The sequence below is a fragment of the Triticum aestivum genome, chromosome 4A, assembly GCF_018294505.1.
Source record: "Triticum aestivum cultivar Chinese Spring chromosome 4A, IWGSC CS RefSeq v2.1, whole genome shotgun sequence".
In the NCBI taxonomy this organism is placed as follows: Eukaryota; Viridiplantae; Streptophyta; class Magnoliopsida; order Poales; family Poaceae; genus Triticum; species Triticum aestivum.
Window position 1 is genome coordinate 701,002,403 of NC_057803.1, and position 18,731 is coordinate 701,021,133.

Here is an 18,731-nt window from a genome sequence, read left to right on the forward strand (position 1 = left end):
GCGTCCACCCACTCACCGCCGCCGCGGCGGAACGGGCCAGGCGCGGCCCACGTGGCCCGCCGGCGTGGCGGCGTCGTGGAAAGGCGCCGCAATCCGATCGATCCGATGAGAAAAGCTGGCGTCGGCCGGAAAGACGACGGCGAGCCCGTTTTCGCAACGCACACCGCGCATATATACATTATATATTACCCAGTTTTTTTGAGAGTCGCTCTCGACGAAACGAAAGGGGGGAACGCGCACGCCCCTCGCCTACCCTCCACCGCCTACAAATACAGCCGCCCGCCGCTCCCGCCTCCAGCCCCCTCCCCTCCCATCCCCTCGCCCGCGGTCGCTCCTCCCCACGTGGCCAGCCTCGGCGCCCCGCTCCGATCCGATCTGCCCGCCCGCCTTCGCTCGGCAGGTAAGCGGCGCCGCCCCCTCCCACTCGCCCGTGACCCCTCTCCCCCCCTGCCCCGACGCCTTCTCGCGCCGCTTCTGGTTCGTCTTCCGTTGGATTGGCTCGCCGATTAGCGCCGAGAGGGCGCACGGGGTTCGCCCCCGCTCCGTGCGTGAGGCGAGCCGAGGGCCGACCGGGTCGGGAGCTCTGCTTCGGGAAGATAAGAGTGACCCGCTTGTGTGTTGGTGTGTAATTCTCTAGTTTGGCAGAGCCTGCTACTTTTCTGAGGGCTGCGAATGTTGGGGGATTTTGCTTGTGACGGGGAGCTGATCGATTCTCCCCGAATCGCGGGCGGGCTGTCGATTTGGCGCGTGCTACTGTTTCAGGCCAAATTTGTCTGGAGCAGGATCCGTTACTGCGTTGCAGAGCGGGAATCACTCCGTGCTCCACCTTTTATCCCCTTCTCCAGAGCGCTAGAATTTGCTCACTATATCTTCGTGGAGGCGTTCCCAGATTTCCAGGCTGAAATCCCAAGCAGCGGGCAGTTACTTGGTCTTGTCTGTGCGCTGAGCGGCGGCTTTAGTTCGTTTGTTTTTAGTTCATTACTTTTGTGATCTGCTTGGATTCGTGACTAGTAGCACTGGTAATTATTGCTCCAGCGCTGTGGAAAGGTGGAGGAGCGCGTTGGTGCCAGAGTGGGGTCTGCAGCTACTACACTTTCAGTTTCTTGGACACAGCTAGATTCGATCCAGCCTAGATTGCAAGGCCATTTTAATAGCACTCTCGTCATCTCATCAATAATTGTAGCCAATTGGTTGGATAGTGTTCTTTTTTAATCAAATGTTTCGGCTCATATAGTTGGGTGGGATTATAAATGCTAGCTTTCCTTACTGTTAACTGTCCAAATTGATGTACAAAGATAAACAGTTGTCGATTGCTTCCACGATTGTCTGACAGAAACTGGAATTAGTAAGTGAAAAATGGACCTTTGCGCCTACTTGTATTTTTGTAGTGGTTTCTGGGACTGTGACATGCTGGTCATCCTTCTGTGACTGGTTATATATGTCAGGCCTGTGGAGAAGGACTGAAGAATCCATAGCAAGAACTGGGAGGCTATATAAGTTTGCATCTATATAAGTAATTTACCCCAAATTTTTGTTACTGCCCTTAGTTTTCAGGGGCATAGCTGTTGGGGATTTCTTATTTACGTGCCCATTCCTTAGTCGCCTTGCTAGTTTGTCGTTTGTTCCGCTTAAAATGTCCACAACTTCTCTGAACTCTCCAAGACCACCTCCTTGCGGATGTGTCTGCGCCATATGATTGTAGAAAGCAATTACACTAAAATCTGGTTTCTCTGTTTGTGCTACTGACGCGTCTTCATATTTCTTGGCAGATTAACATATTCAAGTCAAGATGGTTAGGTTTGGGAAAAAGTTGATGGCCGACCAAGTTCCAGAGTGGAGAGGGTATGATTCAGGGCTCCACCTTTTACTTATTTGTATCATTGAGTTCTCAAAAATTCTGTCAACTGCTTCCGAGGGAACTTATCTTTATTTCTTACCATGTTTACTGAGCAAGAAGATAATGAAACATTGCAATAGTTTAACAGTTGATTTTCTTTCACATAGCATGGTCAATGATGTTTTTTTTACTATGATATAACACAGTAGTTGAACTATGCCAACCTCTTTGGTGTAAAAGATTGCACACTTGCCCTTGGCTACCAAATGTTTAACATTGCATTGCTGATTCAATGTTTTCAGTTACTATATAAACTACAAGCTGATGAAGAAGAAAGTAAAACAATATGGGCAGCAGCTCCAACAGGGAGAGAAAGATCGTCGCCGGGTTCTCAAGGATTTCTCGAAGATGCTTGATGATCAGGTAATGCTAAGAGATGCTATGTTTCCTCATTATTACATATAGAATTTGCTTTGTTCTCTAGTTTACTCATGAGCTAACTGACTCCACAGCTTCAACGTGGCACCACTACTGGGTGTGGATATTTGACTGTAGCATCATCATGGTGACTAACTGACATGTCAAATTATCTATATAACCATTCTAGAGAAAGGGTATCTCCCCCTCTGATCTTTTAAAGTTATCTACATATGACGTTGGTTACCGAAGAAACCCAATAGGTGCGCACTTATAAGTTGCATGTTCGGCAGTGCCATTGCCACAACGTGCATATAAATGATTCATTCAAAAACTTGTGCTTATCTCACATTATGCTAAGCTAATGTTTGTTATTAAAATCTTGTAAGACAAACATTTCTTTTTGCGGGCAAGACAAACCTTTCTTTTCAGTGACTAGTTGAAGAACGATGTTGTCTGTTCTCCAGAATTGTGCTTTCTCTCTGGATTCATGTGCTTGGATGTTTGACTACTTGCTACATGTTACTCATGCTAATTCATCTTGTACCTTCCTTGAACTGATATTGATGCGGGACATCTTGCTTCAGTCAATGGATAATTCTAACTAAAACACATGCCCATTAACGTAGCCATTAACAGTCCAGTTAATATATTACCCACTGGATCTTGAAAAATTACACAAGGATCGGATGAAACTGTTCCGATTGTTTCATGTACCCGCGCGCGCGGTTACCCTGAAATGCACATATTTAATTTACTGATGGTTTATTTCTGTTGATTCAGATTGAGACGATTGTCTTGTTTCTGTTGGAGCAACAAGGAAGGCTGGCGAGCAGGATAGAAAAGCTAGGAAAGCAAAGGGCTATACTAGTTGAACAGCCAGATATATCTGCCATTGCTGAGTTGCGAGAAGCTTATAGAGAAGTTGGTCTGGATCTTATCAAACTTCTCAAATTCGTTGATCTGAATGCAACTGGCATTAGGAAAATCTTGAAGAAGTTTGATAAGCGCTTCAGTTACAGATTTACTGATTACTACGTGTCAAGTAGATCAAATCACCCTTATTCTCAGCTACAGCAGGTCTTCAAGCATGTGGTAATGTGCTGAGTCCAGATTTAAGTATCATTCAATTATTTTATTGTGCATTAAATTTGCATTTTATGTACTGTATTTTTATTGAAATTATGATCTGGCTTTTCTAGTTCCTTTTATGCTTAGAACATACATCAGTATTTTTATCTTACGATCAATTCTGCAACCAGGGTGTAGGAGCTGTTGTAGGAGCCTTGTCACGTAACCTTGCTGACCTTCAGGAGCGTCAAGGAAGTTATTTGTCTATTTATGACCAACCATCTTCTGCTCTTAAGGTTTGTTCATTTCTTTGCTTCTTTCGTGATGCCAAAATAAGAGTATTTTTATTCTCTTCCAATGGTTCTGTTGCTATGTTAAAAGATTTTTCTGATCGGACTATTCTTGATCCATTGTAGGACCCAATCATTGATATGATAAATTCATCAGTGGATAAACTGACACGATCAACTAATTTTCTACGGTTTTTGGGGCAACATGCCCTAATTGCGCAAGAGGAGTCTCCTAGTACGGCAGGAGAGGAAGAAATAGAAGATCAAAAATACCATTTCGTGTCCCTTATGCTGAATTTGGTGAACACGTTCCTTTACATGGTCAACACATACATCATTGTGCCAACTGCAGATGACTACTCAGTGAGCCTTGGGGCTGCTTCGACTGTTTGTGGTGTTGTTATTGGTTCAATGGCCGTTGCACAAGTATTTTCTTCAGTGTACTTCAGTGCATGGTCCAACAAGTCATATTTTAAACCACTTGTTTTCAGCAGTATTGTTCTTTTCTTGGGTAATGTCTGCTATGCAATGGCTTACGACACGAAGTCCCTGACAGTCCTTATTGTTGGCCGCCTACTCTGTGGGTAAGTATCCATGGATAGATGCATTATTACTATAGAGATATTACTGCTGAGCATTTGCTTGCTTCAGCTGCGTGTTCTATCGAATTCATCCTATCGCACTTTCTTTAGATGTATGGTGATACCAGTGTTCTTACATAGTTTATATTGTTGTCTGCTCTATATTATGCATGTAGGGGAGATATGAAGTTTGATGCAATGAGATTTCAGTAGTTACTATGTTTCCTGTGACATTTTGGTATTCTGACGCTCAGAAAATATCCTTCACTAAAATTCTGTGTGCTAGTTAACTATCTTCCGAGTGCTCTTTTGTATTTTAATGAAACTAACTATTGTGATGCAGGTTGGGTTCTGCAAGAGCTGTCAATCGACGGTACATTAGTGATTGTGTCCCTGCAAGGATACGCATGCAAGCTTCAGCAGGATTCGTTAGTGCAAGTGCACTTGGCATGGCTTGTGGGCCAGCGCTGGCTGGTTTACTTCAGTGGAGATTTAAAGTCTACATGGTTACGTTCAGTCAGTCGACTCTACCTGGTTGGTTGATGGCAGTTGCATGGCTACTGTACTTAGTTTGGCTATGCATCTCGTTCAAGGAACCAAATCGTGCCACTGAGGCAGATGATACACCACATAACCGTGCTTCTGGTAAGTCCAATATATTGTGCTTCTGCCTTTTTTACCACTTAGAACATGCATTAAAAAGAAAATCTGTTGTATCATGCATTATAAAGAAAATTGTCTGATCCATCGCCTTGATTTAATTGGATGGTCATCACGATGGCAGGACAAAGTGTGGATATTGGGCAAGTTGAAAATGGACTTGCACAACCATTGCTTGGAGATTCTGAAAGCAAACTAAACGACGACGACGATGATGATGAAGAAGATGAAAGTGAAGAATCTGCACAAGATTCTCGCAAGCCTGCAACTTCGATTGGTTCAGCATACAGATTGCTCACTCCATCAGTAAAGGTATTCCATTTAAGCTAAATTATCCAGTGATTGTGTCTTGCTTTTCTACCTGTGTTGGGACAATATTCTTTCAGTTTCCTAGTGTCTTTGCTATTTAACATGATCTTGAGGTAGGCTTTGTCCTGATATATTTTCCCAAGTAACGGAGGAAAACACATCACTGATCTTTTAAAAAATGTTGTTGGCTTCATTGTGTAAGAAATGGCAGCAGGTAATTTTGATTGGTACGGGTTGCCTCTGCTACTTTTAGGAAGACATTGAAGAATTTTAAGTTGGAGGAGTGTGATTGTTTCTCCAAACTAACTGAATCAGTAGGATGTTGCATTGTGGTAGATTGGAAGGAAGTTCCTCTGCATTTTCCCCATGCCCTTGGTGTAGCAGTACATACGAGGCTTTTGAGATTTCTGCCTCATGCTGTAGTGTGAATATCTCCCAATTATTTTATAGGCCAATTCTGCCTCATGCAAGCAAATCATGCTGTCATCATTTGTTTCACTTGTGAACATGTTGACCTATTGTATTTTGCTCATATAGGTTCAATTGTTGATATACTTCATGCTCAAGTACGCGATGGAGATTTTACTTTCTGAATCAAGTGTTATTACAAGTCACTATTTCAATTGGAATACAAGCTCAGTGGCAATATTTCTGGCAATTCTTGGGTTGACAGTGCTTCCTATTAACGCTGTTGTTGGAACATATATCAGCAACATGTTTGAGGACAGGTTTGTTTCTCTTGCTTCTGAGCCCTTCACACTTTCCTGTTACCTTTAGCCTATAAGCATCAACAGTTTTCTGCTGCTATGCCGACGAAATTTCAGATATGGGCATCTTACAAAAGTTGTTGACTTTTTCTGACAGGCAACTCTTGATGGCTTCTCAAATTACATTGCTAGTAGGCATTATTTTCAGCTTCAAAGTCACGAGCACATACTCCGTCATCCAGTATGTTGTCTCAGCACTCATTACGTTTGTTTCTGCTGAAGTCCTTGAAGGTAACAAATATTTGAACATTCTAGTTATAATCTCCTGTGATATACTACCTCTGTATCAAAATATAAGACGTTTTTGCAGTTCAAATTGAAGTGCAAAAACGTCTTATATTTTGCTACGGAGGGAGTAGCATGTCTTATCTCGCACCAAGGAGAGTGTCTAAAATTCTTGCCACAATATGCAGGCGTCAACCTCTCACTCCTGTCGAGCGTGATGTCGTCCCGCCTCTCCAGGGGCACGTACAACGGCGGGCTCCTCTCGACGGAGGCCGGGACCCTGGCGAGGGTGGTCGCGGACTGCACCATCACCGCAGCGGGGTACCTGGGCATCGGGAGCCTCCTCAACGTCACCCTGCTGCCCTCCCTGGTGATCTGCGCCGCATCAATTGCATGCACCTTCTTGACCTACAACTCCCTCTTCTAAGTGGCAACGGTTGATCGCCACTGTACCTGTTCTCACCATCCCTTCCAGGTTGGAAAATTCGATAGCTAGCTGCTGGCAGGCTTTGATTCTGTGGTTGCCCGAAGGGACAATCGTACATGCCGGTCGGTTCAGTCAGTGTAGCATAATCATGTACCCGATGCAGTCTTCCGCCCTGCAAAATTTTGATCCGTCTCGGTCTGTGATCATGAGCAAATTGATTTTTCGGCGCTGGACCGCTGATCAATGTAATCCGGTTTCCTGAACTTGAACTTTGCCTGAAATGTGTTCCTGGGTGAGTGATACCCGCCGCGTGGCTGTCAGGAACCACACTGCATCTTCTGAAGAAAACAAAGAAATTGACACAACGCCATTGGCGCCAAAGCAGGCTCATCGTTGACCGTGTGATCTTTGCTTGACGGGCATCCAACGGCTTGAAAGACTGCACGGGTCTCTTATACTGTCTCTTTATATATACCTATACTCCGCTCAAGTTGAAGTTACTTTTCACTGGTTGTAACGGGTACAAATAAAACCAAGATCTGGGAGCCCTGGAGCTCCATTAGCTTGTTACTTGTATTCGATCTAATTCTCTCGTAATCATCCTCTAAAAGCCACAATTGGTTGTCAGATATGGCTTGGTCTCGTCAATTGCTACTCACAGCATAGTTCTTCCTCGGTGGCAATTGGGCATAGTGGAGGATCAATGTTGGGATCTCCGTTTCCTCCGGACTTCACCGGCGGTGTAACGTTGTGAGTGAAGTCTGGTTTCCTCCGGACTTCACCGGCGGTGTAACGTTGTGAGTGAAGTCTGATTTAAAGCCTGATGTTGTAGATGTTGTAGAGTGTGACGTAAATGAACCATCTTCGAATATAATGACTTTCAAAGGATACGAGATAAATGAAAATACATTTTACACGATCTCTTAAGATAAAAAGAGCACTAACCAAAAGAGTGGTGTCCGATTTGATGCAGCAACCAGTAGGAGAAATGACAAGTATTTTGGTTACATAGAGGGGATATGGGAACTTGACTATGGAAGTGATTTGAAGGCCCCTTTGTTTCGTTGGAAATGGGTCAATCTGACAGGAGGCGGTGTAAAGGAAGACCCGTAGTACGAAATGACAACAGTGGATCTCAACAATTTTGCGTACACAGACAAACCATTCGTCCTAGTCAATGATGTGGCGCAGGTTTTCTATGTGAAGGACATGTCTACCAAGTCAAGAAAAAGAAAAGATTTGGAAGAGAATACATCATACAATGAGCCAAAGCGCCACATAGTTCTTTCAGGGAAAAGAAACATCATGGGAGTGGATGACAAGATAGACAAGTGAGAAGATTATGAAAAGTTTCACGAAAATGCTCCCTTCACAGTGAATTGACCCGAGCATCTAGTTAAATGATGAAGATTGTCCATGGTTACGGCGCAAAGGGACACACGCAAAGAAAAAGTTGCACCCCCAAAGATCCCACTTTGGGATATGACCGGCTTTACTGTCATCACTTTCTTCTCTAGTGAGTTTCCGGACTTATATATCTGGAAAGTCCCACTTTGGACAAACTGTAGAGAATCTTTTTAATAGTTAGGGTGTATATGTGTTTTGGCATTTGAAACGTGTACTTGTGTGCTTCGGACAAACGTCATCAATTTTCGACTTCATTTGGTATTTTTCATGCATTTACTGATTTTTTTTAGCTAAATGACCCTGAAATTGAAAAGCTCTACAAATGAACTCTGAAAAGGTTCAAACTTGGTATGGTATCATCATTTCACCAACATAGCATGTGCTAAAAAGTTGAGAGGGTTACGGTAAAAACTGGATGCACTTCGTGCACAAAATGGACAATCTCTTTCGAAGTATCAGGGTTTCGGACGAAAACACATTTGTTACATAGGCATTTCATTTTTTAAACTTATTTCAACTCTAGACTTTTTGTGCGTTCAGTATGCACCATTCAAAGCCATGTCATCAATTTTCAACCCTTTCTGACTTCATATGCTGTTTTTCATGAATTTACTTATTCTTTTGAGCTAAATGACCCTGAAATTGAAAAGCACTGCAAATGAACTCTGAAAAGGTTGAAAGTTGGCATGGTATCAACATTTCACCCACATAGCCTGTGCTAAAAGGTTGAGACGGTTACGGCAAAAACTAGATACACTTGTACAAAATTGTCAATCTCTTTTGAAGTATGAGGGTTTCGGACCAAAACTCATCTGTTACAAAGGCATTTCATTTTCTAAACATATTTCAACTCCAGACTTTGTGTGCGTTTAGTATGCACCATTCAAAGCCACGCCATCAATTTTCAACCCTTTCTGATTTCATTTGTATTTTTCATGATTTACCGCGTTTTTTGAGCTAAATGACCCTGAAATTGAAAAGCACTACAAATGAACTCTGAAAAGGTTGAAAGTTTGCATGGTATCATCATTTCACCTACATATCATGTGCTAAAAAGTTGAGAGGGTTACGGCAAAAACTGGATGCACTTCGTGTACAAAATGGACAATCTCTTTCGAACTATCAGGATTTCGGATGAAAACTCGTCTGTTACAAAGGCATTTCATTTTTTAAACTTATTTCAACTCTAGAATTTTTGTGCGTTCAGTATGCACCATTCAAAGCCACGTCATTAATTTTTAACCATTTCTGACTTCATTTGCTATTTTTCATGCATTTACTGATTTATTTGAGTTAAATGACCCTGAAATTGAAAAGCACTACAAATGAACTTTGAAAAGGTTGAAAGTTGGCATGGTATCATCATTTCACCTGCATAGAATGTCATAAAAAGTTGAGAGGGTTACGGCAAAACTGGATGCACTTCGTGTATAAAATGGACAATCTCTTTCGAAGTATCAGGGTTTCGGACGAAAACTCATCTTTTACAAAGGCATTTTATTTTTTAAATAACCGAAGTATTACCAAATTGAATATAATGATAAAACACATTAATATTAAACATAAGAAAAAAGTATCACTCAAAAAATCTATTTTTAAAGTAAATTTATTCACAAACTAGTGATTCACACAAATTTCAAATAATTCGAATTTAAACTATTCAAATTTGAAAACTACTGGCAGTAACAGAAAGTTTATAATTTTTGTACCTAAATAAAAAATATTCACAAAGAAACTCTAAATAAAATCAAAAAACAACTCAGAAATAAAAGAAAATAAATAACATAGAAAATGAAAAAGAATGAAAGAAAGCCCACCTACTGGGCCACAACGGCATGCATACGACTAGAAACCAAACCTTTTTTGGGCCAGGATGCAGGCCCGCAAGGCCCAGTAGGCCCACATGGCAATGCACAGTTTAGGCCCAGAAGCCTGCTTTGGAGAGGAGCTCGAAGGAGCAACCGCGGCTGGGTTTATAAACCAGTGCGGCTGCCCTTCGCTCGGCGAGGTGGGACTAAACTTTGTGCCCGCGGGTGCCAGCGCACCACCTTTAGTCCCGGTTTTGTGGCTCTGATACGTCTCCAACGTATCTATAATTTCTGATTGTTCCATGCTATTATATTACCCGTTTTGGATGTTTATGGGCTTTACTTTACAGTATTATATCATTTTTGGGACTAACCTACTAATCGGAGGCCCAACCCGAATTGCTTTTTTTTGTTGCCTATTTCAGTGTTTCAAAGAAAAGGAATATCAAATGGAGTCCAAACGGAATGAAACCTTCGGGAGCGATCTTTTTGGAACAAATGCCAACCTGGAGACGTGGAGTGGATGTCAAGCAAAAAATGAGGCGGCCGGACACACCCCCTGGGGGTGGGCGCGTCCCCCACCCTCGTGGGCCCCTCGAGCGTCAACCGACCTACTTCTTCCTATATATAATCCCGTACCCTGAAACCATAGTGGAGCACCATGAAAACCTAATTCCACCGCCGCAACCTTCTATATCCGCGAGATCCCATCTTGGAGCCTTCACCGGCGCTCCGCCGGAGGGGGAATAGACCATGGAGGGCCTGTACATCATCTCCAAGGCCTCTCCTATGAGTTGTGAGTAGTTTACCACAGACCTTCGGGTTCATAGTTATTAGCTAGATGGCTTCTTCTCTCTCTTTGAATCTCAATACAAAGTTCTCCTCGATCTTCTTGGAGATCTATTCGATGTAACTCTTTTTGTGGTGTGTTTGCCAAGATCCGATGAATTGTGGGTTTATGATCAAGTTTATCTATGAGAAATATTTGAATCTCTTCTGAATTCTTTTATGTGTGATTAAGTTACCTTTGCAAGTCTCTTCGAATTATCACTTTGGTTTGGCCTACTAGATTGATCTTGCTTGCAATGGGAGAAGTTCTTAGCTTTGGGTTCAATCTTGCGGTGTCCTTTCCCAGTGATAGCAGGGCAGCAAGGCACATATTGTATTGTTGCCATCGAGGATAAAAAGATGGGGCTTATATCATATTGCATGAGTTTATCCCTCTACATCATTTCATCTTTCTTAATGCGTTACTCTGTTCTTCTTGAACTTAATACTCTATATGCAGGCAGGAGTCGGTCGATGTGTGGAGTAATAGTAGTAGATGCAGAATCGTTTCGATCTACTTGTTGCGGACGTGATGCCTATATACATGATCATGCCTAGATAACCTGATAACTATGCGTTTTTCTATCAATTGCTCGACAGTAATTTGTTCACCCACGATAATACTTATGCTATCTTGAGAGAAGCCACTAGTGAAACCTATGGCCCCCGGGTCTATCTTTTATCATATAAGTTTTCCATCTACTTTTATTTGCATCTTTTACTTTCCATCTATATCATAAAAATACAAAAATATTTATCTTATCTTACTATGTCTATTAGATCTCACTTTTGCAAGTTACCGTGAAGGGATTGACAACCCCTTTATTGCGTTGGTTGCGAGGTTCTTGTTTGTTTGTGTAGGTGCATGGGACTTCTGACGAGCCTCCTACTAGATTAATACCTTGGTTCTCCAAAACTGAGGGAAATACTTACGCTACTTTACTGCACCACCATTTCCTCTTCAAGGAAAACTAACGCAGTGCTCAAGAGGTAGCAAGAAGGATTTCTGGCACCGTTGCCGGGGAGGTCTTCGCTCAAGTCAAGACATGCCAATTTTGTGTTGTGAAGTTTTCAAGTTTTGGGTAAAGATTTGATGGACTATGGAATAAGGAGTGGCAAGAGCCTAAGCTTGGGGACGCCCATGGCACCCCAAGATATTCAAGGATAACCAAAAGCCTAAGCTTGGGGATGCCCCGGAAGGCATCCCCTCTTTTGTCTTTGTCTATCGGTAACTTTATTTGGAGCTATATTTTTATTCGCCACATGATATGTGTTTTTCTTGGAGCGTCTTGTATGATATTAGTATTTGCTTTTTAGATTACCACAATAATCCTTGCTGTACACACCTTTTGGGAGAAACCCACATGATTTGGAATTTCTTAGAATACTCTATGTGCTTCACTTATATCTTTTGAGCTAGATAGTTTTGCTCTAGTACTTCACTTATATCTTTTAGAGCACGGTGGTGGCTTTTATTTTGTAGAAATTTTTGATCTCTCATGCTTCACTTATATTATTTTGAGAGTCTTTTAGAACAGCATGGTATTTGCTATGGTTATAAAATTGGTCCTAGAATGATGGGCATCCAAGTTGGGTATGATAAAAACTATCATAGGAAGTGAATTGGATGCTATGATCAATTTGATGCTTGATAATTGTTTTGAGATATGAGGATGGTGATATTAGAGTCATGCTAGTGGGGTGATTATGAATTTAAAGAATACTTGTGTTGAAGTTTGTGATTCCCGTAGCATGCACGTATGGTGAACCGAGTTGTGATGAAGTTGGAGCATAATTTATTTATTGATTGTCTTCCTTATGAGTGGCGGTCGGGGACGAGCGATGGTCTTTTCCTACCAATCTATCCCCCTAGGAGCATGCGCGTAGTTCTTTGTTTTCAATGACTTGTAGATTTTTGCAATAAGTATATGAGTTCTTTATGACTAATGTTGAGTCCATGGATTATACGCACTCTCACCCTTCCACCATTGCTAGCCTCTCTTGTGCCGCGCAACTTTTGCCGGTACCATACACTCACCATATACCTTCCTCAAAACAGCCACCATACCTACACATTATGGCATTTCCATAGCCATTCCGAGATATATTGCCATGCAACTTACCACCGTTCCGTTTATTATGACACACATCATCATTATCATATTGCTCTGTGCATGATCATGTAGTTGACATCGTATTTGTGGCAAAGCCACCCTCATAATTCCATACATGTGACTCTTGATTCATTGCATATCCCGGTACACCGCCAGAGGCATTCATATAGAGTCATATTCTGTTCTAAGTATCGAGTTGTAATCTTGAGTTGTAAGTGAATAAAAGTGTGATGAGCTTCATTATTAGAGCATTATCCCAAGTGAGGAAAGGGTGATGGAGACTATGATTCCCCCACAAGTCGGGATGAGACTTCGGACTTTACAAAAAAAAAGAGAAAGGCCAAATAAAAAAAAAGAGAAAGGCCAAATAAAAAAATTGAGAGAAAAAGAGAGAAGGGACAATGCTACTATCCTTTTACCACACTTGTGCTTCAAAGTAGCACCATGATCTTCATGATAGAGAGTCTCCTATGTTGTCACTTTCATATACTAGTGGGAATTTTTCATTATAGAACTTGGCTTGTATATTCCAATGATGGGCTTTCTCAAAACGCCCTAGGTCTTCGTGAGCAAGCAAGTTGGATGCACACCCACTTAGTTTCTTTTGTTGAGCTTTCATACATTTATAGCTCTAGTGCATCCGTTGCATGGCAATCCCTACTCACTCACATTGATGTCTATTAATGGGAATCTCCATAGCCCGTTCATACGCCTAGTTGATGTGAGACTATCTTCTCCTTTTTTGTCTTCTCCACAACCACCATTCTATTCCACATATAGTGCTATGTCCATGGCTCAGGCTCATGTATTGCATGAAACTTGAAAAAGTTTGAGATCACTAAAGTTTGAAACAATTGCTTGGCTTGTCATCGGGGTTGTGCATGATTAAATACTTTGTGTGATGAAGATAGAGCATAGCCAGACTATATGATTTTGTAGGGATAGCTTTCTTTAGCCATGTTATTTTGAGAAGACATGATTGCTTTGTTAGTATGCTTCAAGTATTACTATTTCTTATGTCAATATGAACTTTTATTTTGAATCATTTGGATCTAAACATTCATGCCACAATAAAGAAAATTACATTGAGAATTATGCTGGCTAGCATTCCACATCAAAAATTCTGTCTTTATCATTTACCTACTCGAGGACGAGCATGAATTAAGCTTGGGGATGCTTGATATGTCTCCAATGTATCTATAATTTTTGATTGTTCCATGCTATTATATTACCCGTTTGGGATGTTTATGGGCTTTACTTTACACTTTTATATCATTTTTGGGACTAACCTACTAACCGGAGGCCCAACCCGAATTGCTGTTTTTTTTTTGCCTATTTCGGTGTTTCGAAGAAAAGGAATATTAAATGGAGTCCAAACGGAATGAAACCTTCGGGAACGATCTTTTTGAAACAAATGCCAACCTAGAGACTTGGATTGGACGTCAAGCAACAAACTAGGCGGCCACGAGGGTGCCCGGCGCGCGCCCCACCCTCATGGGCCCCTCGAGCGTCAACCGACCCACTTCTTCCTCCTATATCTACTCCCATACCCTGAAACCATCGGGGAGCACCACGAAAACCTAATTCCACCGCCGCAACCTTCTATATCCGCGAGATCCCATCTTGGAGCCTTTGTTTGGCGCTCCGCCGGAGGGGGAGTCGACCATGGAGGGCCTCTACATCATCTCCAAGGCCTCTCCTATGAGTTGTGAGTAGTTTACCACAAACCTTCGGGTCCATAGTTATTAGCTAGATGGCTTCTCTTCTCTCTTTGAATCTCAATACAAAGTTCTCCTCGATCTTCTTGGAGATCTATTCGATGTAACTCTTTTTGCGGTGTGTTTGTCGAGATCCGATGAATTGTGGGTTTATGATCAAGTTTATCTATGAGAAATATTTAAATCTCCTCTGAATTCTTTTATGTGTGATTAAGTTATCTTTGCAAGTCTCTTTGAATTATCAGTTTGGTTTGGCCTACTAGATTGATCTTTCTTGCAATGGGAGTAGTGCTTAGCTTTGGGTTCAATCTTGCGGTGTCCTTTCCCAGTGACAGCAGGGGCAGCAAGGCATGTATTGTATTGTTGCCATCAAGGATAAAAAGATGGGGTTTATATCATATTGCATGCGTTTATCCCTCTACATCATGTCATCTTTCTTAATGTGTTACTATGTTCTTCTTGAACTTAATACTCTAGATGCAGGCAAGAGTCGGTCGATGTGTGGAGTAATAGTAGTAGATACAGAATCGTTTCGATATACTTGTTGCGGACGTGATGCCTATATATATGATCATGCCTAGATAATCTCATAACTATGCGCTTTTCTATCAATTGCTCGACAGTAATTTGTTCACCCACCGTAATACTTATGCTATCTTGAGAGAAGCCACTAGTTGAACCTATGGCCCCCGGGTCTATCTTTTATCATATAAGTTTTCCATCTACTTTTATTTGCATCTTTTACTTTCCATCTATATCATAAAAATACCAAAAATATTTATCTTATCTTATTATCTCTATCAGATCTCACTTTTGCAAGTTACCGTGAAGGGATTGACAATCCCTTTATTGCGATGGTTGCGAGGTTTTTGTTTGTTTGTGTAGGTGCGTGGGACTTCTAAGGAGCCTCCTACTGGATTGATACCTTGGTTCTCAAAAATTGAGGGAAATACTTACGCTACTTTGCTGCATCACCCTTTCCTCTTCAAGGAAAACCAACGCAGGAGGTAGCAGGCTCCAACCGCGACTAAAGGGAGGGCCTTTAGTCCCAGTTGTAGCCACTAACCGGGACTAAAGGCATGCGCTTCCCGCCGCTTGGCCTGGCTAAAACACACCTTTAGTCCCGATTGGTGGCTCCAACAGGGACTAAAGGTGCCAACTATATAAACAACACTTGAAAAAGTTTCATTTCCCTTTGTTTCTCCATCAACGACACATCGCCGCCCACGTCCCGCACTGTCCCCGTCGCCGCCCTCGTCGCGCGCCATTGCCGTTGTGACGCCCCCGATTCAATCGTACACTAATCATGCACGCAAACGTGTATGATCAGGATCAGGGACTCACGGGAAGATATCACAACACAACTCTAAAACATAAATAAGTCATACAAGCATCATAATACAAGCCAGGGGCCTCGAGGGCTCGAATACAAGTGCTCGATCATAGACGAGTCAGCGGAAGCAACAATATCTGAGTACAGACATAAGTTAAACAAGTTGCCTTAAGAAGGCTAGCACAAACTGGGATACAGATCGAAAGAGGCGCAGGCCTCCTGCCTGGGATCCTCCTAACTACTCCAGGTCGTCGTCAGCGGGCAGCACGTAGTAGTAGGCACCTCCGGTGTAGTAGGGGTCGTCGTCGACGGTGGCGTCTGGCTCCTGGACTCCAGCATCTGGTTGCGACAACCAGGAAGGAAGGAAAGGGGGAAAAAGGGGGGAGAAAGCAACCGTGAGTACTCATCCAAAGTACTCGCAAGCAAGGAGCTACACTACATATGCATGGGTATATGTGTAAGGAGGCCATATCAGTGGACTGAACTGCAGAATGCCAGAATAAGAGGGGGATAGCTAATCATGTCGAAGACTACACTTCTGGCAGCCTCCGCCTTACAGCATGTAGAAGAGAGTAGATTGAAGTCCTCCAAGTAGCATCTCCAAGTAGCATCTCCAAGTAGCGTCTCCAGTAGCATCGCATAGCATAATCCTACCCGGCGATCCCCTCCTCATATCCCTGAGGGAGAGCGACCACCGGTTGTATCTGGCACTTGGAAGGTGTGTTTTATTAAGTATCCGGTTCTAGTTGTCATAAGGTCAAGGTACAACTCCAAGTCGTCCTGTTACCGAAGATCACGGCTATTCGAATAGATTAACTTCCCTGCAGGGGTGCACCACATAGCCCAACACGCTCGATCCCATTTGGCCGGACACACTTTCCTGGGTCATGCCCGGCCTCGGAAGATCAACACGTCGCAGCCCCACCTAGGCAAAACAGAGAGGCCAGCACGCCGGTCTAAACCTAAGCGCACAGGGGTCTGGGCCCATCGCCCATAGCACACCTGCACGTTGCGAGGGCGGCCGGAAGCAGAACTAGCCCCCTTAATACAAGAGCAGGCTTACGTTCCAATCCGGCGCGCGCCGCTCCGTCGCTGACGTCTGAAGTGCTTCGGCTGATACCACGATGCCGGGATACCCATAACTACTCCGACGTAGATGGTTAGTGCGTATAGGCTCGTAGCCAGACTCAGATCAAATACCAAGATCTCGTTAAGCGTGTTAAGTATCCGCGAACGCCGAACAGGGCCAGGCCCACCTGTCTCCTAGGTGGTCTCAACCTGCCCTGTCGCTCCGCTACAAAGTAACAGTCGAGGGCCGTCGGGAACTCAGGCCCACCACTACCTGGATGGAGCCACCTGCCCCTTCAGCCCCCATCTCTAAACAGTATCACCAGTAATGTAACAATGTAAAGTATATAGTATATGCCCGTGATCACCTCCCGAAGTGATCACAGCCCAGTAGTATAGCATGGCAGACGGACAAGAGTGTAGGGCCACTGATGGAACACTAGCATCCTATACTAAGCATTTAGGATTGCGGGTAAGGTATCAATGACTGTAGCAGCAATGACAGGCTATGCAACAGAATAGGATTAACGGAAAGCAGTAACATGCTACACTACTCTAATGCAAGCAGTATAGAGAAGAGTAGGCGATATCTGGTGATCAAAGGGGGGGCTTGCCTGGTTGCTCTGGCAAGAGAGAGGGGTCGTCAACTCCGTAGTCGAACTGGTCAGCAGCAGCGTCGGTCTTGTAGTCTACCGGAGAGAAGAGGGGGAAGAAATAATGAATACAGAGCAAACAAAGCATCACAAAATATAACAAGGCAATACGCGGTGTTCGGTGTGCCCTAACGCGGTAGTAGGTGATACCGGTGAAGGGGGGAAAACATCCGGGAAAGTATTCCCGGTGTTTCGTGTTTTCGGGCAGAGGAGCCGGAGGGGGAAAGTTGCGAGTTCGATAGGTTAGGGGTGTGTGGCGGACGAACGGGTTGCGTATCCGGATTTGTCTCGTCGTTCTGAGCAACTTTCATGTTGAAAATATTTTAATCCGAGTTACGGATTAAAAGATATGATTTTTAAAAGATTTTAACAATTTTGGAATTTAATTATTTATTTAATTAATTCGAAAAAATGTATTTATGACGTCAGCATGATGTCATGCTGACGTCAGCAGTCAACAGGGGTTGACTGAGTCAACCCTGACAGGTGGGTCCCGTTCGTCATACACTGTTAACTAATTAACCTAATTAAGTTTAATTAACAGTAGTTAATTAGGTTAATTAGTTATTAGGTTAATTAACCAGGATTAATTAGATTAATTATTTACTTAATTAATTGATTAATTAATTAATTAATTAGTTTTTATTCATTTTTTTATATAAATCTCATTTTCCTTTTCTTTTTATTTAAAAGTTCTGTGGGGGGTGGGGCCCCAATGTCATAGGCAGGGGCCGGTCCAGTTAGCCTGGCTGACCGAGTCAACAGACCGGCCGGGCCCCTAGGGCCCACGGGTCAGTGACCCAGGGGTGGCCCCGGGTCGGCCACGTCGGCGGCCGGCGTTGGGGAACTCCGGTGGCCGTTCCGCGGCGGAGGGGGCGCCGGACCTCACCGGAATTCGTCGTCCGGTGGCCAAAAGGGGCGAGGGCGGTTGCGTTCGAACGGGGCGACGACGACGCGCCCAACGGTGGCAGTGGCACGGCCGGACTCGGCCGGAAACGGCGCCGGCGAGCGGCGGAGGCTGCGGGGTGGTTCGGGCGCGAGACGACCCGGCGACCACGGGCATAACGGGAAGGGCAGGGGGGTGCGCGACGCGCTGAGCACGAGGGGCTCGGCCCCGTGACCATTTGGTCACCGGAAGGGCGCCGGCGACGAGGTCCGCGACGGGAGGGCGCTCGGGTGCGGAGGGGGGAACGAGGGGGAAGAGGAGATCGATCCCAG

The 18,731-nt window shown here is 43.7% G+C and overlaps 1 protein-coding gene across 3 annotated transcripts; it reads left to right on the forward strand.

Moving 5' to 3' along the window:
* Positions 1-228: 228 nt before the first annotated feature.
* Positions 229-6,847, forward strand: LOC123088223 (SPX domain-containing membrane protein OsI_21475). Of its 3 annotated transcripts, XM_044510418.1 has the most exons (12): positions 347-400; positions 1,770-1,842; positions 2,140-2,260; positions 2,350-2,451; positions 3,038-3,349; positions 3,517-3,621; positions 3,742-4,199; positions 4,540-4,841; positions 4,981-5,168; positions 5,703-5,893; positions 6,030-6,163; positions 6,346-6,847. In XM_044510418.1, exons 4-12 carry the CDS (start codon positions 2,416-2,418, stop codon positions 6,582-6,584), a joined length of 1,965 nt encoding a protein of 654 aa, XP_044366353.1. In that variant the 5' UTR covers positions 347-400; positions 1,770-1,842; positions 2,140-2,260; positions 2,350-2,415; the 3' UTR covers positions 6,585-6,847. The 3 variants fall into 3 exon arrangements, with proteins under 3 accessions (XP_044366351.1, XP_044366353.1, XP_044366352.1); XM_044510416.1 differs by lacking the exon at positions 2,350-2,451 and having other exon boundaries at positions 229-400; XM_044510417.1 differs by lacking the exons at positions 347-400; positions 2,350-2,451 and adding an exon at positions 603-621.
* Positions 6,848-18,731: the final 11,884 nt, after the last annotated feature.